General features: G+C 52.2%; 1 protein-coding gene across 1 annotated transcript in view; it reads right to left on the bottom strand.

Moving 5' to 3' along the window:
* Positions 1–25,095, bottom strand: part of TMEM266 (transmembrane protein 266) — a 144,412-nt gene that overhangs the window by 62,321 nt on the left and 56,996 nt on the right. The window contains exons 3-5 of the mRNA XM_082647313.1: positions 23,496–23,684; positions 7,258–7,412; positions 4,255–4,328 (exon numbers count right to left, since the gene is read on the bottom strand). Coding sequence (XP_082503439.1) covers positions 4,255–4,328; positions 7,258–7,412; positions 23,496–23,684 — 418 coding nt within the window. The remainder of the gene's footprint in view (positions 1–4,254; positions 4,329–7,257; positions 7,413–23,495; positions 23,685–25,095) is intronic.

Consider the following 25,095-nt stretch of genomic DNA (forward strand, 5'->3'; position numbering starts at 1 on the left):
GGGCCAGACACAAAAGGTCATACATCGGGCTTCCCTGGTGGTGCAGTGGTTGGGAGTCCACCTGCCGATGCAGGGGACGCGGGTTCGTGCCCTGGTCCAGGAGGATCCCATGTGCCGCGGAGCGGCTGGGCATGTGAGCCGTGGCCGCTGAGCCTGCGCGTCCGGAGCCTGTGCTCCGCAACGGGAGAGGCCACAGCAGTGAGAGGCCCGCGTACCACAAAAAAAAAAAAAAAAAAAAAAGTCATACAGCATACAATTCTGCTTACATGAAATATGCAGAGGAGTTAAGTTCATAGAAACAGAAAGCGGGTTAGTGGTTGGCAGTGGCTGGGGAAAAGGGGGGATGGGGGAGTGGCCACTTAATGGGGACAGAGTCTCCTTTGGGGGTGACGAAAATGCTTTGGAACTAGGAAGCGGTGATGGTCACACAACACTGTGTGTGTGCTAAATGCCACTGAACCTTTAAAATGTTTTGTTATGTAAATTTCACCTCCACTGAATCCTAATAATAATAACTAAGAGGAGGATGAGGAAGAGGACGCAGCAGCTGCAGCCGCTGCCTTGAGGCTCCTGTCTAGAAGGCCGGCCCTGGGTTGGCTTTCTCCTCTCCCAGGAAGAGCAGGGCCTCTCTGCATCTCCACCCCAATTAGGGGATGGGGCCGACACCCCATGACCTTTACTAAGGCCCTGCTGCAGGGTAGCCCAGCCTGGCCGGGCCCCAAGGCCTCATGCGGTCTCAGGAAGAGAAGTTGCTGGCCTCCCTGGTGGCAAGTGGCTGCTGGGCCTGGTCTCAGACAAGGGCAGGGGGGCACTTTGGAAACACCGTTAGCATAATTCTCCATCTGGATTCCGAAGGCTCTGCCCCATCTCGGTGCTGCAGGGCCCCATGGAAGTGGGATGACCCTGCCTGACCTAGCACGGCAGGACCCAGAAGCCTCCCAGGCACCCATTGTCACCTCGGGCCCCTGTCGGGCACCCACACAGCCTGACTGGGTGCGGGGCGCCTGCTCTCACCTGCCTCACTGGTGAATAGCTTGGCCTATTTGAATAGATGTCCTCAAACTGAGGCCAAACCAGCCCTGCACTTCTCTTCTGTGGGCCTAGCTCTGTCCTCCGGGGCATCTTCCCTGGAGCCGCCCTCAGAGCTCTGAGATGGGCAAGGATGGGCTGGCCCACTGCACACCCACCCCGAGGCCTGCATCTGTCCCACCTGCAGGCCTGGCCGGTTTCTGCTCCTCCTATAGGCCTCAGTTTCCTAACTCACAGTGTCCCGCCCAATTCAGGGGCTGTCCTAAAGCTCAGTTGAGACAAGGGGTGGAATATCGCTCAGCACAAGGTGAAAGGCTGCCTGGAATCAGGAGTCCTTTGGGTTGGACTTTCTTGGAATTTGCCTGTGACACCACACCCATGTTAAGTCATCTGGCTCGGACTGACCCCCACCCTTGGCCTGCAGCCATTTCCCAGAGGAAGAAAGGCCAGCCCCGAAGGGGTGGCATTCGCTTCTCCCTAGGTGAGGCAGTGTGCCAGTTGTGCTGGGTTTGTAGTCAGAGGTATTCCAGGGCTGGGCTTTTTCTTTCTCAGTTGCTGGTCCAGGCCCTTCCCCCAGATACTTGGTCTGCTCCCCACCTGCCGGCACTAGGGCCATGGGGAGGATGCAGTGGTGACGGACCAGACGAAGAGTCCAGAGCCTTGGGCCGCTTTTGGTGGGAACTGGCTGTGTGACCCTGGGCTGCCGTCCTCGTCCATGTGGTTTTAAAGGGACACTGCTGGCATTTTCAGCAGGCAAATAACGCAGGGCCTGCTCTGTGGCTGAGGGATGTTTGGCTGCCCTGGCCCTTCCCACTAGAAAGAGGGAGTCACTGTGCCCCAGTCATTGTGCCCCAGTCATTGTGAGAATCACAGACACCTTCGCACATTTCCAGCCCTCTGGGGAGCAGGGGGAGGGGGCCTCTATGGGACTGTTCTAACCTCTTCGGATGCTAGGTTCTCCTGGGAGGTCCGTGGAAACCCCGGCTTGCTAGCTGGGCTGCCTCCTCACGAGATCACTGGGTACCAGCCCCTCTGCTCACGCTGGGCTGGGTGTACTGGGGGTGGCAGGTCTCCCTGGTTACTTTCCTGTTACGCCTCTATTACCTCTCTGTTACTCCTCTGTTACCCCTCTGTTACTCCTGTTACCCCGTTACTCCTCTGTTACTCCTCTGTTACTCTCACCTTACAGCTCCACCCCCACCCTCACCATCTCTAACCAGGTCCAAGGTCACAGTCATCCTCCGCCAGCCCCCAGCTCTCCCTGCTGAGCCTGTGGGAAGCCCAGACTCTTCCGTGGCGTGGGGGGGGGGGGGCGGAGGGGGGGATCTGAGGCCGCCATTCCTCTGCACTGTCGCTTGTCTGTTTCAGGTGGCTCGTCTTCGGCAGTGACAGGAAGGGAATGCCAAATTAACACTGGGTGATAAATTCTGCAAAGCCAATAAAACGAAAGCAGAGGGATAGATGGAAGAACCGCAGCAACTGATTAAACATTTTTGTTGGCAGTCACAGACACATGGCACATTTTCCAAGGTTTGCATCAAGGAGACATCTGGCCACAGCCCATGTGTGCATGGGAGGGAATCCCAGTGAGCGGAGACAAAGGGGGCCAGGAGGGCAGGACCCTCCAAGGGGCAGCAGGCTGGGGAGCAGGCACTATTCGGGGGTCTGAGGCGCCTCCAGGGCAATGACCTCGGCGAGCTGTTAGGGACGCTTCCCAGGAAGGGCAGTGTCGGAGTCCTCGCCTGCCAACCCCGTGGGCTGCGGGAGCCGAGGCCTGGGAAAGAATGTTCCATGCTTGGAATGCCTGCTGACCAGCCCCACCACACCCCACACCCGACTCAGGATTCTGGATTCAAGGCCTGAGGCCCAGGCCTCCCCTGAGTCTGAGAGAGAAAGTGCGTGCCATTAGATGGGGTCAGAGCCGGCCCAGGAGGACCCTGGGGTGCCTAACTCCTTGGGCTCCCTGATCACAGTACAAAAAACTTTTCCTCCGTACCTCCACCCACAGCATTGCTCTCCCGGAGCATCCTTCCTCCTTCAAGGCCCCGCTGGGCTCTGGGACTCAGAGGCCCCTCTGCCTCTGAGACCCTTGCTGGTGTAAGCTGCGTGCGTGTGTGTGTGTGCGTGCGCACGCGCACACGTGCAGGCATACATGCCACCCCAGCAGGCTCTGTACCATATTCCTTTCTTTCCGCCCACGGTTGCTGACCATGCTGAAAGGCCCCACTGGGGCTCTGCATGGGCTAATTTGGACCTGTGGTCGTGGGGCCGAGGGCACACACAGGGAGTGGGCCAGTGGCCAGCTGACTTGGGCCCGTCTTCTGTTAGGAGGAACAGGATTTCCACACAAAACTCTCCAGTCCTTCAAAGACCCGCCACCACACATAGGATGAAGCCCAGTCTTCTCGGCTTCCCCTGAAGACCCTGCCGGGAGCAGCCCCAAGTCAATGCCCCTGAAACACAGGCCAGGGGGTCACTGTGAGAGGCTGGGAGCTGCTCAGAGGACGCGTCACTCACCCCCATGTCAAGGTGGGGGAACTGTTCCCACACATTTCAGACCCACTCAGGGCTATCAGCTCCCACCAAAACCCAGGGTCCACGAGCTTCCAGGTGCTTTTTCCCTCTTACCTCACACATAGAGATACGGACTCGGGTTTCATCAGCTGGCTCTAGCAACGGCGAAGGGCACCCATGCTCCCTCATCCCAGACACGTGCCCCTTTGCTCCCACAGAGGGGGCACAGCTCAGTCTAGCCAGACCGTGTACCCACTGAAGTACTGGGTCCAGTCCACTGCCCAGCCCTGTGACTCCGCCCTCTCTGCCCCCTGGGCCTCGGCCCCGAGGGGCAAGTCACCTATGTACCCAGGACCATGGCCACAGCGTCCTAATCAGTCTCCCCACCTCCAGCCCCCTGGGCTTCAGCCCGGCCTCCGCCTTCTCCTTACCGGTCACACAAACTATTTGCTCTCCTTCAACTATGTCTCACTCAGTCTCACCTTCACAGATGTCACCATCTACCCTCACCTGGACGACACCTGCTCACCGTCTGGGTCACCCGCTGAGGCCCAGCACAGAACTCAGCTCCCTGCATCGTGTCTCCCTCTTTGCAGCCTCAAAGTCTGGCAGAGGGTCTGTCATTAGAAAGTGTTTAGAGAATAAAGGTTGGTCTCCCCGGGCCAGGAGTCGCCCTAAAGAGATGGTCAAGGGGCCCAAGTCTCGACCTACCTCTGAGAAGAACACTGAGAGAATGACCAGACTGATCCAGTGTATCACGCCAGCAAACTGGAATGCACTGGAAACTGCAAAAGCACAATAACAGGGGCCAATTTTAGGAGCAAGGAATTAGGTGCAACTGTAGAGGGGCCCTCACAGCGCGGAGGCAGGCCTCCAGGAGCCCAGAGCATGAGTATTTAGAACTGGATGCATTCGGGCCAGAGAACACCAGGCAGCTTTAAGGGGTGTCTGTGATGGAGGTGGTGGGAGGCTGGTGGGCCAGTGATGCTGTTCTTCCCTCCATCCAACGGGCTGCCTCTCAGAGCTCCAGCTCCGTCCCATCAGCCGCCGTGGGCTTTGCGCCCAGAAAGAAGCCTTCCAGGGGAGCCTTCCAGAGGGAGCAGGAAGACACCTCAGACCTGGGTGGGCAGCTTCGGTCAGATCGAGATGAGCTGCCAGAAATCCCCACAATTCACCCCCAAAGCACTGTGCACTGTGAGTGGGGCTTCAGGCAAGCTTACTCTTCTCATTCTGAAAATTCTGAGTGGCTGAGACGGCGGCGTCAGCCAGGGTCTTCTGGGGGAGAAGGCAGGAGCCGGGACTGGAGAGGACACCAGTGGTGGGGCAGGGTGTCAGCCTCCCGAAAGTGGCAGAGCGAGCAGCTGGGGGCTGCCACGCCTCCGGACACCAGAGTATGAGCGGGGAGAGCTATCGGCCACTGAAAGCTCCCACCCCCCCTTCCACCAGGCAATCCTTGGCATTAAGGCAGCACCTCTGGCAGGCCCTTTTACAATACAGGGGCCGTGACCAGCCTCTGAGCTGTAGCGGAGCGTAGTTTATCAGGGAGTAAGGCCAAAAGTAGGGTGCTGGGGCCCAGGACAAGGTCAGGTGGGCTCCGATGGAGAGTGGGTGGGCGGGGATGCCCCCTCAGAGGGCCGGCCTAAAAGAGATACTGGTAGAACATCCCCGGACAGTGGGGCAGGACTAAAACAAGGTGCAGGAATGCAGCTGGGAGCACACTTCCCTCTGGTCAGCACGCAGCTCAGATCCCCTGGGGGACAAGGAAAGATGCCCAGAGCTATCAGTGGGGTGGGCTGGCCGAAAGAGAGGAACCCACAGCCTCCCCCAAAGCTCTGACATCGGCAAGCCCTGGGGGTGGGTGGAAACAAGGCCCTGGAGCATGTCCTGGGGGAAGGAGGCTTCAAAGACAGGTTCCAAGTGGGAGACTTTGGGGTTCCTGGCTTTGGACCAATACGAGCCTCAGAAGGCAAGTCCTGCCACACTGTGGATTCTTTCCGTCCTGGGTCACATGAATACGAGTGGGAACCGGGAGGCTAAGGCCTGTGTGACTCTGAAGAGACCTCCAGATGATTCTGGAAGCATAAAATCTCTCCCCATTATTTCTCAAATGAATTCCTGTGCCTTTTTTTATGGTTTGCTTTAGAAGAGCAATAAATCTCTGATTGTGCATTTTATGGAATTTAAGATGCCTTTTATGAGCTGCTAGTGGATCTCCCACCAAAATCAATCTCCTGGATGCTTAGTTTTAAGCAAAATTCCAGTGTTGGCCGTGTTCTCAGTTCTACTCAATGCCGGAGCGGCCCGGAGCCCCAAGTATAACCCAGGAAAGAATGACTCTGTTACGGTCAGACCTCATAAAAAGCAGACATACCAATGAGTAGGAGGGAAAGTATACAACATGGTTTAATTGAAGACAGGTTGACTGTAAAATCGGTGCTAGTCACTTTCTGCTGGAAGATACTTTGATTGGAACCAAGGGGCCACCAGCTGTACAAAAGCCAACGAGGCTTATCAGACAAAAGCAGTTCTGCACTCCCCGCCGTCCTCTCTCAGAGAGCGGGGAAGGCTAATAGGACTTGGAACCCTGAAGAGGACGGACCCTGAATACAGACTCCAGTAAAGGGTCTGGGGGCATTGGAGAATACAAGTCTAAGATGACTGAATGGGTCCGGGGGTGGCCAGATCTACAGTCCTGGACGTTGGCCAATGGCAGGAAAGGAAATCTCTCGGGTGGCGGGGGGGTCAACAATTTCATTTCTTTTTTTCATTTGCACTTGAATGAGCCGTCTTCTGACTGGGGGACCTCTGGGGAGCCAGGAGCTCTACCAGAAACCACTCACTCAGCCAAAGCCAAGAGTCAAGACCCTTGGCCCCCTGCTGGTGCCCCAAACAGGGGTCTACAGGGTGGGAGGCAGGAAGAGGGCCCTCCGCTCTGACAGACGTGCTCCCAAGGGACACCTGGAAGGACAGAAGAGGTGGCGGACAAGCTATCTGCTGCCATGTGCGTCAGGCTCCCGTGAACATGAAACTAGGACGAACACCCAGAGGACCAGGTTGGGAAAGAAAACGGGCCTGATGGCTTGAAGTCCCAGCTCTAATACCTCTCAACTAGGAAAAGTCTAACTTCTCCCAAGCTTAATTCCCAAATCCATAAAAAGGGATAATACCAGTCTTGCCTGTCTCACAGGGTTGCTGCTAGGGTCAAATACATGGAGAAGTGCTTTCAAAATGATCACGTTATAGATAAATAACGCTGCCAACTTACAGATGGATAAAAATACAAGGAATCATAGCGTCATTGTGGCTGCTGTCATTATTAGTTACTACAAGGTGAGACGCCTCCACACATGGGAACTCTCTTTAAGCTACAGCAAATCGCAACCTGGAAAATTCCAAACGGGAACAATAAAAAAAATGGTGCACACAGGGGTCCCCAACATTTTGGATCTCATCAGTTTCTGATCACGGAATGCTGGGGAAGGGGAGTGAAGAGGCCACATTGGGCGGAGCGGGGCAAAGCGATGCTGGGGGTGGCAGGGAGAGAAGCTGCCAGATGCTTTCCTCCCAGTGGTCATACCCATGAGCCATGGGGCCAGGGGTGGGCAGTGCCATCAGGCTGGGGGCAGATCACACTGCTAGTTGGGGACCCCTGATGAATGCACATGGAATATTGACATCATATGTATTTACATATGTATCTCTCTTGCTACTCACACTGGAGAAGCTTTATATCTATTAGAAGTTCCAGAGTCAGGAGAATCACCACCAATATTACACAGGCTACCAGGAAACTGTTGACACTTGCACTGAGCAAAAATACCTGCCACACGGCTGCTCTCTTCCCACAGCACGGCTTCAGCCAGGTAGACCTGCGGGGACAAAAGTGGGGGAGGAGGCACTGAGAGGGGGTGACGTCCCCACCACAGCCCTGCTCTCAATACCTCCCCGGCTCTGTGCTTCCTGATGAAACACAGCTTTCTTCAAGGGGCCACTAGGTAGAATGATGAAGACCGGAAACATCTCATTAAGAGATGGAGCTCGGTATGCAGGCTGACCCGGGCAGCTCACAGCATCTCCCTGTGCTTCAGTCTCCTCATCTTTAAAATGGGTACAAAACCACATCTCATAGGCTTCTTGTAAAGATGGAAGACCACAAAGGTTAGTGGAGAGCCTGGCTATGTGGTAAGTGCTGCATGAATTATTATTATTACACTTATTATATTATACTTCCGCATAGGTCTCAGAACCTAGCACAGGCTCTGCATTTAGGATACCCTCAGCCCACCTCTAATAAATGCTCAATGAATTCGTAAGTGAATTTTCTGTTTTTTCAGCTATACAAGGAAAGATTTGAACTGATCCCTGTTTCTCAAAGTAGATTGTAAGGAACGCTAGTTCCACAGAAAGTTAATGATTGTTACTCAATAAAAAGTTACTAGGGTTAGATAAGTTTTAGAAAATTTGGGTCAAAGTTAAGTGGATAGGGCTTCCCTGGTGGCTCAGTGGTTAAGAATCTGCCTGCCAATGTAAGGCACACAGGTTCGAGTCCTGGGCCGGGAAGATCCCACATGCCACGGAGCAACTAAGCCCATGTGCCACAACTACTGAGCGTGCGCTCTAGGGCCCGTGAGCCACAACTACTGAGCCCGCGAGCCACAACTACTGAAGCCCATGCGCCTAGAGTCCATGCTCCACAACAAGAGAAGCCACCTCAATGAGAAACCCGTGCACCACAATGAAGAGTAGCCCCCACTCGCCACAACTAGAGAAAGCCCGCACACTGGAACGAAGACCCAGTGCAGGCAAAAATAAATAAAAATTTTAAAAAATTATAAAAAAAAGTTAAGTGGCTATTTTTCTCTGCAGGACCTTGTAGTGCCATTAATATGCTATCATGCATCACTGTGCTCCAACAGGGATTACAGTATCAGTTTTTCCCAAACTCACTGGCCCACACACACTTTTGTCATGTAGCACCTGGAGGGACTAGTGTTCTATGGGCCGTCTTTTGGGAAACCTTTGACTAGATGATCGTGAACGTTCACACATAGACATGAGGCCACCAACAATGAAATCTTTCCTGAGTAGGTTTGGAAGTGGAGAAAAGGCACAGAATCTCAGAGCTGGTAGGCCCCTTAGGGCATGTGATCCACTCCCTTCAGGAACACAAGATCCTGGTGGAAAGGGGGTGCCTCTAAGGGGGCATGGGGATGGTGAAGTCAGACCTCACTGCCTTGGTGGGTTGTTGACAAGTGGACCCGCCTGCCTGCCTTGATGAGGAAGAATTAGGTGCCCTGGAACACCAGAGACAGCACTGGCTGGGGAGTCCTCACTGCTGTCTTGGCCTTCAGCCTCCCGGGACCATGTCAAAGGCGCTCCGGACGTCAGCCTCCCCATCTGTCAAACTCCTTAGCCTCCAGGGTTATTGACAGTTAAATGAGAAAATGTATCTGACCTGTAAAGCACCAAGTAGTTGATGGTGATGGTGATGATGATGATAAATTATCTGATGGCCCAAAGATTCGGCCGTCACCCACTGTCCTTCCTGTCCAGAGGGAGCAATTGGCTGGAGCCTGCTGCAAAGCGGCCGGTACCCATCCCTGAAGATCCCGAGGGTGTCTCTGGAAAGGGGAGCTCTGCCTTGAGGTGCTCCCTTCTCCTCGAAGGAATAATGTAGGTGCTTCAGGGAGATTTCTTCCCCACGGTCCATCAAGGGAAAGCTTGAAGGAGGCCCCAGCTGTTGGAAAGTGGGACAAAGCTCATGGCTCTTCAAGGAAATTTGGCTTTCAGGTGATGGGGGAAGAGGAGGGAGGCATTTTTGGACAAGCAGAGGATGATTGACGGGACACCCTCGCCCATGGCCAAGAGCATGGGGCGAGAAGCGAGGAGAGCTGCCAGGCAGAAGAGAGGGTTCTCACTGAGGACAAGCAGAAGACAGGGGGACAAAGGTGAGCGGAGGCCAGACAGAAGGCCATCGATGAAGGCCTGCTTCACGCGCTGCAGATGGGTTTCAAAGTCCCCCGTGGAACCACTTCTCTCCACCTTCCTGCAGGTTCACGAGGGCCACCCAAAAGCAACAGGCTACAGGGTAAACCCCAAACTGATACCATGTGGAGCTCAGTAGGGTTGCCAGAGGAAATACGGGACAAGCAGTTATATCTCAGGTAAACAACCTATCAACGATTTTCTAGTATAAGTATGTCCCAAATGTTGTATAGGATATACTTACACTAAAAAAATTTATTCATTGTTTATCTGATACTCAAATTTAAATGGGTGTCCTCTATTCTTATTTGCTAAAGTGACAGCCCTAAATTCAGAGCAGAGGGGTCTTGAGGGGGCCTGGTGAGGGTGTCTGGGATTTGGTCAGAGGAATGCATGGGATCCCTGGGATACAGATTAGAAGACAGTGTCAGGAAAGGAAAGGCCACGTGAAGGACACCTGTGGGAGGGCTGAGCGTGTCTGTCCAGGAGGCCAGGAAAGAAGGACCAGAGTGGTCAGGGACAGCCGCGCCCTACCTGGCACAGAGAATCCTGGAGGCTCCACCCACAGGTGCTATCAGCTGTGTATGCTTTTGCCTATGAAAGACCCTTTGAATTGTAAGGTACCTTTGGCCATCATTACTTGGCTGACCTCCTCTCCTCCTGATACATCCCGAGAGTGTCACCCCTCCTTCTCCCATAGTGTGACATCCCCGCCCCCTTCCGCTGGCCCTATTTTTAATCTTTCGCACCTCTCACCCCAGTTCTCTCCCAGCCTCCAGCTGCCTCGGCACTCCCTCTGGAAGTTTCCTGCGGCCTCCTGCCCTCCTCCCCAGTTCCCAAAGGAGACCCAGCTCCAATTCCACATCCTCTCTAAAACCCAGTCCAATCGTCTGTGGCCCCTATACTGATGCCACTTCACTGTCACCTGAAGTCTGAGGCAAGCACCCTCCGCAGTGATAAACGAAAAGGGCAGGTGCCAAAGCCGTCTGCCTGGGCTGCTGCCATGCTGAGCAACCAGAGGAAGACTCGCCTGCACGTCCAGTGTGAGAAGCGGGGCACCTGATCTCACCTGTGCCTTGTGCACCCCAGAAGCGCGGGGTGCATCCCTCAGAGACCGGGCCTTCTACCCTGAGAGGAAGGTCCCACGGGGAGAAAGGGATGAAACAAACCATTTGTTTCTTCAAGTGGCAGGCTTTCCCTCTAAAAAGGAGACTCCACACTTGACCTGCCTCTCCATGGGAACGAAAAGTCATTTTATGTTGAGGCTTCAAATGTTAAGATGTTGCTTTTGGGACTGCCCTGGTGGCCCAGTGGCTAAGACTTCACGCTCCCAATATAGGGGGCACGGGTTCGATCCCTGGTTGGGGAACTAAGATCCCGCGTGCTGCAAGGTGCAGCCAGAAAAAAGAAGAAAAGATGTTGCTTTTCGTTTTCTTGTTTGATCAGAAAAAACTTCCTAAGCAGACCCAGGTTTGGTTATTGGGAAGCGGTCGGTGCAAAGTGGGGACCTGTAGTCCAAAGCTGGCAATGCGAGCCTTGCCCTGGCACCACGGCACTCCTGGGCCTCGGGAAGCAGCCAGGGAGGGGCCAGGAAGGTGGCAGGACTCAGAAACCAGGCAGGGAGGGGAATGTCTGGAAGTCAAGTGAACGCCAGACACCCCATGTGCTAGTCAGGCACTGTGCTCAACACAGGCCACGGCTCTAGGGCAGTTGACATTCCAGTGGGTGAGAGTCAAACAATAAACATAACGAATTAGGAAACGAGATGGTGTCCTACAAGGTGGTAGGTACTGTGGGAGGAAAGGGGGGCATGAAGGGTGACATTTTAAACTAGGTGGTCAGGGTAGGCCTCACCCGGAAGGGCTTCCCCTTCAGGGCGGGGGGCAGCTGACCTAACCCCACCCCGAGCAGGTGTTGCAGGTGTTCCCACAGCCCACAGGGCAACCAACCAAGGCAGTTCCCAGAAAAGCCCAAGGCAGCTGCAAAGTGGAGCCCATGCTCACTGCCCTGGTCCTGTGCTTCCACTCCCGCACCAGCCCAGTGGTTCCCCCCACCTCTGCTCTGCCTTCCACTACAAGCCCCTCAACCATGCCCGTCTGGGGGTGACTTCCTAAAACCCCCTTTGTGCACAAGTTCAAGGGGTGCTATTTGCACACACTCTATGTGAACCCCAGGACAATACACACAGGGGAGGACTCAACTGAAGCAGATGGAGGGAGACCACCCATCCAAGAAAGGATGGTGTCCAGGGATACAGTAGCGGCTGAGGGGTGGTGGCAGGGGGGCTGCAATCTGTTTCCAGGTCAGTGGTTCTCAACCCTGGCTGGTCCGAGGACCACTAAGAGAGCTTTTAAAAATCCCGGTGCCTGGGCCACACACCAGACCACACAAACCACACACTATGGGGTGGGACCCAGGCCTTAGCATGTTTTGATCTCCTTAGGTGATTCCAATGTGCAGCTGAGATTGAGAACCACTGTCCTTGCTCCTTGATGCTCAGTGGGCTCCGCAGACCAGCAGCATCAGCATCACGTGGGACCTTGTTGGAAATGCGGACTCTTGGGCCTTCCCATACCCACTGAAAAGTGTCTGCATCTCAGTGAGATCCTGGGTGATTTAGGTGACAACCACTGCTTTGGATTTAACAAGAGGTAACGGGTAGCTCAGGAGGCGGGCAGGGCATGGCAAAGGGAGTCTGGGTGCAGGAGAGATGAGGCAGTGAAGGCAAGCAGGTCCCCAGCCAGCCCTTGGGGCCGAGGTGCAGGACCCAACACTGAGGGAAGGGGGAAGCGGGTAGGCCCCCTGGGGAGCAGAAAGTAGCGCTGAGACTGAGTGTATGTGTTTGGGGGCATCGAGGGCTTCTTAGCCCAGACCTGAGGCTGAAGCCGGAGCCCAAGCAGGCTCTGGGCTTCCAGCTCCTTGAAGAGCAGGACCATGGACCCCAAGACTCCAGAAAAGAGGCTGGGATGAAGCAGAAGACTTTCTGGCTGCCTCAGTGTTTGGAAATCCCAGCTACTAATAAAATTTCCTCTGAAATTCAAATGACTCAGATATTCCTAGGAGACTGGGTTTTAGTAGAAAAATAGAATCTTTCCAGCTTCACAATATCCCTGAGTGATTAAATAATGACTCAAGGAGTTTAATGGGTCAAAAGGGAAATCAGCATTGACTCTTTAATTAGAAAAGATACCTTCCTCCATCTCTTGAGCGTTCAGCCCATCAAAGCCCTAGAGCTGGTTCTCAGGGTGGTGTTATCCCCAGGATCACCACCAGAGGGCAGGCGTCTCTCAATTTCCTATCGGTGCAGTGGCAGCGAGGGGACAGCTCCAGGAGGCCGGCTTCGGCTGCCAAAGTCTGTAAATACCAACCAGATGGCATCTCCTGGCAGGCAGGTGACTGTTCTACTGTGTGGGTGCACCAGTCACTCCTGCGGCCTCAGAGAAACCCTGGAGAGGGAGGAGAGGCCGAGTACCCTTACTTCTTCTGCTTTCTATACTTAGGTGTCTTCATAAAAGTTTGAGAGGATAACTTTTAGAATATTAAAATGAACTCTGGCAAGTTTCTGATGAATCCTTTATATGAGGTCAAGCCACGAGAGTGGCCCAGAAGGAAGCGGCTCCAGGTCACTGCTCCATCAGGCAGCATTCCCAAGCCTGGCACTGAAACAGCCCTGTTCTGAAAGGTAGAGCAGAATTGCTCTGTGCAGTGCCAGGATGGCAGGGGCTGTGTTTGCTCCTGGGGGGGTCTGGCTTCTCCCACCCTGGCAATCCACAGTGTGGCTGCCAGGCTGGTGTGGCTGGGAGGATGCACGATGGGGGGAAGGGGCGGTGGCGAGGTATGGGGATTGTGGAGACCCCCAAGTTGCCTGCAAAGTCCACAGGCAGGGGACAGTCATGATGTCCCTGGAGGAGGCGGAAGATCACAGAAGAGCTTATTTCCCAGTAGGTGGCCAGACCAGATGGCCTGCCAGTCCTACTCAGTGGAGATTTCCATCCATTAAGTCCCCAAAGAAAGGGCGTGTAGTCTGGGGTGCTGAGCCTCCCCAACCTGCCTCAACTATGACCTTGGGAGGCACTGCTAGATCAGAGCCTCAGAACCCTTCTGTGTTGCAGAGCTCTCCAGGGCATGAAAACCGTGGCCCCATACCTGAACAGTGCACAAAACAACAACACTGTGCATAACATTCCAAGGGGTGCACGGACCCCTTGATTCTCACTGATAGGTCTTCTAAGGACACCTGGGATCCGAGTTCAAACCCCGGGACTGGGCAGTTGAGACCCGTCCAGGCCCTGAGATGCTCCAATTCTGTGACGCTAAACACCTGCCGCCTGGAGCCACAGACTTGGTGGTGTTTTTGTCAGAACATCCTATGGCCCCACTTGATTTTTCTTTACTGTATTTTTTCCCAAGGATTAAAATACTGTCAGAGAAAGCCACGAAGCTGACTTAAATCCAACTTCTGGCACTGACCTGGGTTTTATTTTTATTGATTTAGCAAACACTTATAAGGCACTTACTATGTACGTATGCTATTCCGAGCACTTTACAAACGTTAACTCATCTAGTAGTTTTAAAAGACAATTCCTTCTATTTTTTTCTCTGTTGACAAACAATGGGGAAAGCCAGACTCTTCCAACTGTCTAGGTTTTGGTGGTAACTGTAGCCCCACCACTGCCTGAACACTGAGTGCGATCTTTGATCCCCAGTTTCCTAAGCTCCCAAATGGGAATAAGTACTATCTTACTGCAGGATTGTTGTTCTAAAATATTAAAAATAACATATGTAAAGCCCATAACATAACGCTTACTGCACGGCTACCATTCATATCTACTATGATGATTTAGGCCTGTGAGCATTAGAAAAGGGATTAATCATCTAAATATGGGCAGTTCCAACATCCATTCCATTCTGTACATAGTCATTACATGCCCACTAAGTGCCAGGCACTCTACTGGGCGCTAAGCACAGGAGAGTGCTCAGGGCCTTCATCCGCATGGAGCCTGCAGCCTTATAAGTGAATTCAGACTATGCAATGAGCTCTTTGCCCCAGACTACCCTGAAAAGCTAAACACATAAAGGGAGAGGAAAAGGCAGGAGAGGGAAATGAGCTCACATGTGCAGAACTTCTTCAGAGAGACAAATATCCACCCATGAGAACCATCAACCCAACACCCCCAGGGACACCCTTGTACTCCTTTCTCACTCTCGCAGGGAGAACCAGAAGAGCAGGAAAAGCACTGTCAAGCATCCCCTTTGTTCCTGTACCCAATTCCAAGAGGCAAGCCACAGCAGCACAAAACACCCAGAAATGAGAGCACACAACACACTGCAGTCACGAGGACTCTCAGGTTGGAGGTCAGAGGTGACTCTCCCAGCCCTTGGGGGAACTGAAGAAATTGAAGTTCCCATACGAGCAGCTTCCGTTCTGCAATGAGAGCTAAAGGTTAGCCCCACTGCCTTGGGGGGAGGGAGGGAGGAGGGCTGTGTGCAGCTGGGGTCACGGGAGTCTGACATGTTCCTGTTCCAGAATCTCAGATTTCTTGCACCCTGGGAAATGCAAGCGCTGGGAAAGACAGCAGGGTGTGGTGGCAAGAGCCCAGCCCAGGAGCTGTCACCCCGCTTGGCGAGCCACCAACCCCCCTCTGGGAACACAATGGCTAATACGCACCATCGACTGGCTGCCCCTACTTGGGGGAACCCAGGGCATTGCCCACACATCTCTGAAGGGCTTCCATGGGGTTCAAGCCTACTCAGGGGAGGGAGTGGGGCCCTGCTGGACCAAGGGGCCACAAGACCCTCTCCCACCTCGAGTCCTCAATTCTGGGAACTGGCCAGAAGCCTGAGAGTCTCCTTCACGCTATGCTTTGTGGGCAGGGCTGCCCGAATGAGGTCAGCTTCCTACCCTGGTGGGAACCAGTGGGCTACGGCTATCAGGCACACCCCACGCCCACTTCTCTGTCCAGCTCTCTCTGGTTCTGAGATGTGGCTTGGCAAATCCCGGGATGGCCAGCTCCCTCTTCTTCTCTTTGGCTAAAGTTCAGATCTCAAGGGTCTCCGCAGATGACTGGAGAACCCCAGATCCCATAAAGTCAGCTCACTTTCCTTGGGCGACCTGGCCTTGGCTTCAAGTCCCCCACCCCATTCCATGCAGCGCTCACGCACCCACGCGAAGGTGGTCAGAGGTGCTCTGCCGCCACCTAGTGCTCTCCAGAGGCTGTACACCCTGCCCTGTGAGTAGGTGGGGACAAGAGGTTTATTTCGCTGAGAAATAATGTTATCTGTGAACTTACTGCCTTCTTAATCAATATAAAATCTTTGCAGTTCTTGGACTACAGGAAATAGGCTCACCTGTGCTTACCAGAAAATGCTTTTTGATCTGAATCAAACCTTTATTTCCTGGTTGGGACATCAAGAACCCTCATGGAAGCCTAAGCCTACAAAAAATATAAGGAGTCGTGGGTCACAGGGTCAGCTCAGGTCCAGGGACAGCTGGTGTGCCAGAGGAAGAGGCAGAGTTTTATTAGAGACAAATCTGCTTGGCATCAAGCAAATGGAATAAGGAAGCTCTTTTTAACTTTTTTTCTTCCTTGAGGGAAAAATGAATCAAAGACTTCACAAGCCACGTGATGCAGAACTTCTGGACTTTGCACTTGCAAGGTCATGGCAGGGATGCAAATGCCCTTTAACCCTAAACCCCCAAAACCCTTCCCTTCTTCTAAAAGGATGCTAAGATTGTACTAAGTGAAGTGGGCATGTTCTGAGGCAAATCTGATTTCTTTCTTTTAGGATGACTTTGTGGAGGGGGTGTGGAATTAGCAGGGATGCTCAAAGGTGGGCCAGCCACAGACCATGGCCTTGAGTTGTGGGGAGTGAGAAGCCTAGTCCCTTCCTGTGGTTCTTCCTGGATGCCACACAGGTCTAGAGCCAGCCCCCAACTCTCCCCAAATGGAAGTGGCCTTCCCCTTCTCTTCTAATCCTTATCTTAACCCAGCCTCACTCATCCACTCACTCGCTCAAGTCATTCCTTCATTTAATCAACACCCCTCACGTTCCAGGCTCAAAGGATCTGATCTCTGCCCTGAGGGAGCACTTGGTCCAGTACCAGAGGCAGACTTGAGAACAGAGTAGAGCTCAGTGTCACAAGTCCTGAGATAGAAGAAGGTCAAGGGCTAGGGGTGCACCAAGGTGAGGCTCTGGCCTGGGTGGGGTAGGAGACAGAAGACTTTCCAGAGCGGGTGGTCCTTGGGCTGGACAGTATGGGAAAAGAGAAGGGAATTGGGGGTTATGGCTCAGGGGGTACCTCCCCTCCTCCCTCTTTGCCTCCAGCCTTTGTTTGCTGGCATATCTAAAATTATTTCAGTCCTTATTTAAAGATGTTGCTATATTGGACCCTGTCATCTTTTCCTAGCCTGACATCTCAAAAACATTAGGTTTTCTTTCTCTGATTGTTAAGTTCCAGCAGAAATGTGCCATTGGCATCATCTCCAAGCAATAACGTCCCTTTCTGTCTACCCAGCCTTCCTCCAAGCTTCTCCCATCTGGGGGTCTGGCCCTGACCAACCAGGTCAGACCTCTTAGAACCCTAAAATGTAAATAATTACAAAAGGCTGAATACCTTTCATTTCTTACTTTGTTTTTATATTTTGACAAAGACTATCCTACCTACTCTTCCATGACCCTCTCTGCACCCTCTTTCCACTAAAAAGATGGGTAGCACTATCTCTCGATGTAGCCCACAGAGTCTCCTCTATAAAAGGGGGTGATGACCCTTGCCTTCGCCGCCTTCCTCACACATATATTGTCACCATCATTTTTCCTATCGGCTGTGAGCTTCCCGAGGGTGGAGGTTCTGCGCTTCTCCGAATTTTCTGTCTGCTGTGGCCTCTTGTCTAGCCCAGACCCTGCAAACCAACCAGGCCTTCAATGTAGTGTAGCTGGTTGAGAAAGAGTAGAACTCCCAGTCTGTGCCCTGAGTTAGCCTCCTGCAAACCCAGTGTCCCTCTTCCAAAGGTGGGTAGTTGGTTCACTGAGAAGCAGTTCTGTGTCTCACTTTCCCACTGTTGAATGGGGTGATGTCCAAAGGCAACCAGGCAGAAGGGGCTCTGGTTACATGGAAACACAAAGCGTTGTCCCCTGGCATAGTGGACACAATTCAAACTGTATCTGAGCGAAATAATCGAGCCAACCAAGTTACTGAAGAAACAGTCTGAGAAGGCAGACACGCTTCTAGATCTTTTCCAAGTCGAACACTGACTAGAAAGGAAAAAGGGAAGCTCTAATTCTGGATCAAAAGCTATGAATGGAGGCTTGGCTTTCTTAGAGACTGTGGTGTATTGTGGGCAATTCTCCAATATCCATCCCACCCTTGACCCACGGGGTAACAGCAGTGTGTTTTGGGAAATGACACAGTTCAAGGGTGGCCCTGACTGGGCTGTGGATTCCCATACCCCTTACCATGTGACCCAATTCTAGCCAATGGGACATGAGGAGAGAGCAACTAAAGGATTCCGGGAAAGTTCTTTGCTGTTCTTAAAAGAGAATGATGGGTAGCCATTCTCTGTTGCCAGACATGTATGAAGGATGTGGCCAGATTACCAAGGGCAGCCCTCTCAAAAAATAAGGGGAACCTTACAGCATCAGGATGAAGCTAACACTGTTGACAGCAGAGTGGACAGATAGAAGGAATCTGGTCCTTGTTGCTACTGTTGAGGGTCTGGACCAACCTCAAAGCTGCCCTAGCTCTGGGCTCCATGGGCCATGGGCTGATGAAAACCCTCATTGTTTGAGTCTGAGATAGGCTTCCTGTGGTATGCAGTCCAAAGCACCTGGCTGATAGGGTTACCAATCCTTTGTGAGAAGGATGATGCAGTGAAGAGATATTAGGGCAGTAGAAAGGTACAGGACTTGGAGATGACAGAACATGAGGACGAAGGAGAAGGAATTAAGCTGGTCTCTCAGGGTACCGATGTAGTGGGGCGTTGTGGCTGGCTCAGCTGGGGCTCAGAAGTGCTCAAGAACCTCCTCTGTTCCCCTTCCCCCTCCTCTGTCTGTTCACATCTGCAGACATTCATGGAGATCTGTGTTTTACCAGTATTGAAGGAGGAGGAGCTGGGGGGAAGATGCAAGGAGGGAAAGGATGATGATGATGGTGGTGATGGTGATGGTGATGGTGATGGTGTAGCTGGCATGATGTGCCAGTGCAGCCCCTTGGATTGAACCGGAGACCTGGGTGTAGAGAAGTGAAGGCCAGAAGCAAATAGGACCAGAGCAGTGGCCATAAGCAGAGACAGTTCTGGGCTCACTGATAGCTTGGTACAGAGTCTGGGGGGAGGGGAGGCTTTTCTTGCCCACCTTGCATGGGCATCCTGTGGCCTTGTGGTTTCTGAAAGGCCCTGAACTGGGCACTAGTGTTCCCACAGTGGACACTGTCAGTGTCAGCGGCTTCATGGGCAGGGAACATGGACAAGAGGGAGCCAGAGCAGGGGAGGAAGAAGGATGCAAGTTCCAGTGGTGACTATGCCTGACCGACTGGCTTCATGGATCTTTGGTGTCTTGGAAGCCAGTGGCTCCTGTTGAGGCAGGAAGGAGGCTGAGGGTCATTGGAAATGAGCCAACATGCACATGTGACTCCCTCTGGCAATGGGTTGGGGAGGTCAGCCAGGTAAGTCTAGATCCACTGACTGGGGCCAGACAGAATATGTTTTGGGAAAAGACAGTTTAGTTTGGGGCCTTGTTGGGTTTGAGATGGCCAGAAGTCCTGGTTGGGCAGATAATGGTTCCTCAGGCTGGATTTAAGTGCTGTCACCAAAAAGGCTATTTTTAGCAATGACTTGGGCGGAGACAAGAACATTTGCTCAATATTTGCTCAAATATGCAGCCAACTCAGAGGTAGAAGAACAGATAATTCCACAGACACTTGTTAGGATTCTAGGTGTGTCTGGGATCCTGTGGAGATGTCCAGGAAGTAGTTGGATGTGAGCCAGCAGTTTGAGAGAGAGAGAGAGAGAGAGAGAGAGAGAGAGAGACAGCAGCTGTGCTAGAGACTCAGCTTTGAAAGTTACAAGCTGAAGAATGTGAATTTTGGTTATGTGGGTGGATGCAATTACCCAGTGGGTAGAATTAGTAGAGCTAAACTGGCCAAAGACAGAAAACGAAGAACCCCAACATCTAAGGACAAAGCAGAGAAAGAACAAGTTTTAAAAGGCCTAGAATGGACAGCCAGAGGGGTAGGAAGAAAATCCAGAAAGTGTGATAGTGCAGAGGACACACAAGACTGTGTTTCAAGGGCGGGGAGTGGATGACGTTTTCAAATGCTGGACAGAGGACAGTGTAAGGACCCTAGCAACACGGAGGCCGTTGATGACCTTGAGGAGAGCAGTTTCCACGGTGTGGATGGGGCTAAAGCTGGACTGCAGCAGGCTGAGGAATGAATGGGAGAGAGCAAAGGGGGCATGGCTAGTGCAGATGAGGCTTTTAAGAAGTCTGGCTGCAAAGAGGAAGAGAGAGATAGTGGCAGCTAATGGGGGCGTGGAGTCAAGGGGGGATGTGAGAGACCTGAGTGTGTGACGAGTCAGTGTGAGGATGCAACTGATGCAGCACAGTTCATGAGAAGGTGTGAGGGGAGGGGAATCAGAACTCAGAGGTGAGGTTGGCCCTAGAAGGGAGGAAGCGAGGGACTGAGGGGTGGGGTGAAGCTCATTTGTGACTGCTTCTACTTTCTTAGGGAAGGAGGAGAGGAGGTCATCTGCTGGAGGCAAGAGAAGGCTTGGGGGAAATGGAAACAATCTGAAATGGCCACCTGGGGACCAGGAGTGAAAGCTAACCAGGACCACAGAGAACTGTCAGGCAAAACTGAGAAGCAAGTTGAGACTGGAGGCCTTGAGTCTGGGAGGTGCTTTTATAGACTGAATGTTTGTGTCCTCCCCCCCAACCCCCCAATTCGTATGTTGAAGCCCTAAGCACCGCACCCACCCCACCCTGACGTGATGGTATTTGGAGGTGGGGCTTCTGGGAGGTAATTAGGTTTAGATGAGGTCAGGGTGGGACCCCTAATGACTAATGATGGGATTAGTGCCCTTATAAGAAGAGGAAGAGACCAGAGTTCACTCTTTCTCTCCACTCATGCACAACGAGGAATGGCCATGTGAGAACACAGCGAGAAAGCAGCTGTCTGCAGCCCAAAGAGAGAGCTCTCACCAGCCATTGACTCTGTTGGCACTTCAATCTTGGACTTCACACTTCCAGAACTGTGAGAAAATAAATACCTGTTGTTTAAGCCACCCAGTCTGTAGTCCTTTGCTATGGCAGCCCCACCAGACTAAGACAGCACCAATTTGCACAGTTGTCTGACTTTCCTACCTGAGCCCTCAGCAGTCTGTGTGTAGAAGCAAAGAGGGTAGACAACAGATAGCTCTGCAGTTTAAGATCTGCTAGGCAGGTCCACGAGAAGGACAAAGCACTGTTAGGAAAGTCAAGGAGCTTGAGACAGATGAAACTCTTCCACCTGTGCCTAGGGGTTTACCCACATCTCAGTGACTGCACGCCAAAAAGTTAAGGGCCTTTGATGGTATAGCCTAACAGTGGTATCATGTACAATGCATGCTAACCATAGTCACAACTGTGACGTTGTAAAGGGACAGGTGACAAATGGAAGCCCAGTAGTGCCAGCCTGGATCAGGAGCCAGGGCTCTATTTTTGTCTCTGTCACTATGTGACCTTGGGCAAGTTCCTTCCACTCTCTGGACTCTGCTATCCTATTAGAATATTTAGAATATATACTTTCTAAGGATTTTTCCAGCTCTAACATTCTCAGATTCTGGGAAACTTAAAAGCACTGAAATACCACTGAACTCAAAAGAAGTGAATGGTGGGGTGGCTGGGCACTATCTTGCTGGGGTCCCTGAGGTCCCTTCATTTCCTACAGAAAAGATTCATTCCTATATATAACACTTCCCTTAGTAGGAAGAGGTGTATTTGACAAGACTTACACCAAAGCTTTTCGAAGACCTACCAGAACTGTAAATTGTGTTGTTTTGCATCATTTCAGAAAGGGCCAGGTTGGAAATTTGGGGAAAACCCCAGGAAATGCAGCAAAAGCCAAGAAGCTTGTGAAGAGAGGCTTTTTCCCCCCTTCACAGTGTGCTTTTGTTCTGCTTCCTTGTCACCTGGCTTGTGTCCTGTGCCTGCTCTTCCTTCCTCCAGGAAGCCCTCTAGCTGCCAATGGAGCCGGCTGCCGAGAACTCCAGCAGCGAAGCAAATCTCTTCACCCGGCTGCTTCCTATTTACCCAACAGGAGCAGCTTTCCAGGGCACACCTGGAGACTCAAACCAAATCAAGAGCCTCTCTGCCTTGCAGGCATCCCATTTGTATTCTCCCTGCTCAGAAGAAACCTTGCAGGGGCCTGATTCAGAAGCAAATGGAATGACAAAGCAGGGACTCTGCCTTCTCCAGTTCAGGCTAAGGAGTGGTGCCCCCAAAGCCTGGACCACCTGTGGTGCGTATGCCTCCAGGGTGCAGGTGTGGATAGGGTCTGGAACTAGATCCTCCAAGGTCTTCCCGCTTCTTTCCTTGCCTTCCAACTATAAACTTGAAAAGAGCCTAAAGGTGGCGCTGGTGGGGCGGGAAATGAGTCCATGAGAATGGCTGGGGCAGGATACCAGGCTGCACTACCAATTTTGACCTCCAGAGGGCAGTGGCACAGTAGCCAGGTGGTCAAGGAAGGCTTGACCGCCAACATCTCTGGCGGAGCCAAGGACCTGGAGACCTGGAGAAGCTGGCCCTGTGGTCGGATGGTGCTGCCCATGCTCAGAATGCTGCCACTGTCCGCCAGGCCACCCTGAACTATTTCCAACCCGTTTGCCTACCCTTGTTTCCAATGTCTTGCTGATTCTAAGCACAGTACTTGGAAAAAATTGTATTTTCAGAGAAAGCCACTGGAGTGAAGTTTTTGCAAAAGGTGTATGGTTTCACAATTGTTACGCAATTTATCTTAGGAAGGCGGGGAGGCCCTTCAAAAACACTTACAGGGAATCCAAGCTCTGGAAATTTAATTGTAGCTAAGGCTTCTCATTTGCTTCTAAAATAACCTGGCAACCCTTCGTTTTTATATTCAAAGCTGTCAGCATGTTCCAAAATATTTAGCGGTGGCATCTGAGGAAGGAGAGTAGCCCAGAACTGGCTCCCAAGCTCCTGGCCAATGTTTAAAAGTCTATATCTAAGAGCAACAGGGTGGGGCTGGGGAAAGTCTGACCTGCCCTGTGACCCCAGGACCTGTTCTTGCCCTTGTCCAGCCTTCAGCTTCCCCCACGTGAATGGAGGGTGTCACTGCTGTGTCTTCCCTGTCCAGATTGAACAAAGGCATCCAATCTGATTGACCAGTTAAGTAGGAGTAGGTAGGGGCCACTCCTTTGAATCAGGGGCCAGCATCTGCTATTTGTTCTCACTGGAAAAAGCAGCAGACCTTTTTAAGGTCTGCAAAGCTCCTGGCTGAATGGTGCTAAATTCCCTCCCACCCTTAGCATGTTACTGCACATGTGCTTTCTTCCCCATCTCGTCCCTGGTGAAAGAAGACGTGATAAAAAGAAAGTATATTCTAAATCCATTCTTTATAGGCACTGAGACCTTGGGTGAGTCACACTAAATCCTGTTGGTCTCTTGATTCCCAGGTGTCCAGATTGGGGGTTGGATGGGCTATTATGCAGTGTGACAGCGTTTAATTTTATAATTCCCCAAGTTCCAAGCAAATGTCACTTAATAGGTTGTCTAGCAGCAACAGGTATTTTCTGTGCCCACAGCCTTTTTCTGAGGAAACAATATCTGAGGAGAAGAGCCGGAGTGGCCTGATGTGAACTTCTGGTCTCTTACTATTCAGCACCTCTCACCTCTGGGCTGCCTCGCTGTAGGTACCCATGGAAACCCAGGGAGTTATGCAAGAGACATCTTAGCTACTCAACGGTACCAACACCTACCCTTCTCTTTGGTAATCTTCATCCAGATTTGACAGGAGCTGCGAGCCCACCGTGGAGAGGTCAACCGCAGCCAGGGGCAAGTCCCGATAGGCAAAGTTCACCAGCTGCACGGGAGCAATGCTCTTGGTTTCTTCGTCTACTTGTTGGGAGATGATCTCAACTTCGGAAGTTCCTCCTTCTGTGGCAGGCCTGAGTTGGGGATGGCAACAGGGCAGAGTCATCCCTCAAGAACAAAACGATTTTTCCATTCCCCAAGGAAAAGAGGGAGAATGCACCAGAATCTGTGCTGGAGGAGGGCAGGGGAAGTGTGAGGTCACCATTCTTCCCCGCTGGCCAACCCAGGGACTGGACTGAGGCCCTACCGGCCGCATCTCCCTCACGAGCTGGGGAAAAGTGGAAGCATGCTCAGATCTTAAAATATGAGGTTTGGGGGGAAGAGTCCTTCATCAAAGGGAGGTAAAGACCCAGATGGAAACTCTGCCAACCAGCAAAGCCAGGACTTAGACTTTTAGTCTTCTCGATAACTAGACTTTACGTTGGAGTAATACATTCTTTTAAATTGTCTTCCGTGTTTCTTTGTAAAGGTCCTTGGGAATGTTTCTACCATCTGTACCACAATAGAGAAGAGAGGTGTTTGTTCACAACTGGATGTACTGCTGGTGCTTGGGGAGCTGACCTGGAGGACTGTAGGGACCAAGTGAGCCTTGGGACGGTGAGGACAGGAGGGGCCAGCTGTTCTGGGTGCCACTCCCTTCCTACTTAAACTGGTCCTACTACAGCTCCCTTTATAAGGTTGACAGTAGGAAATGGGGTTCACTTGAACAAATGTCTGAGGGGTTTTGGGTCTCCTACTAGGTTACCATCAGGCTCACCTAGGGCACTGCAAGTAACCCACAACTCCACTGGCATTACAGGGCATCTCAACCAGAGGCAGGACTACCTCCCAGCCCACCAGGGGTATTTGACAATTGGTGGAGGCATTTGTGGCTGTCACATTACCAAAGGAGGTCACTAATGACATAACTAAGAAAGGGGACATTACACATCCTGCAGTGTGTTCAGTAACTAAGAACTCTTCTTTCCAAACACCAACAGCTACACTGTGAGGAGATGGTGGGCTGGATCATTTTCCTTTAACTTCCTGGGCTTCCATCTTTGGTTCCCCCAACACATCCTTGACCCTATTTCATCTGTAGAATCTGAGGGGCTGGGTCTTGTGTCTCTGGCCAAACAGTGGAGAGGAGTAAAAATTAAACATTTGAGGGAACACTGAGAGGCCAGTTGTAATGCAGCCCAGTCTGCGATAAACTGTTCAGGGGCTCTGGTGCCGATTCCAATGCTGACTTCTGCGGACCTCCTCTGGGGCCTCAGTTTCTCCAGCTGAAGCATGAGGAGGTGGAATAGAGGCTCTATTCTTTCTCTGTGATCTGACATGGATGTGAGAAATATGGAGCAGGTGGGAGGGGCTCTGGAGTGATAAGTTCCTACACTTGGCTGGACAGTACTACATTGTAAATTTTTCCAACCACCATTGAAAGCTAACCAATAATACACAGTGGCAGTTATCCAGAAAGTTTGGAACTGAATCTGCCTACTTCTC

This window comes from Grampus griseus, assembly GCF_964374135.1.
Source record: "Grampus griseus genome assembly, chromosome: 2".
NCBI classification, from domain to species: domain Eukaryota; kingdom Metazoa; phylum Chordata; class Mammalia; order Artiodactyla; family Delphinidae; genus Grampus; species Grampus griseus.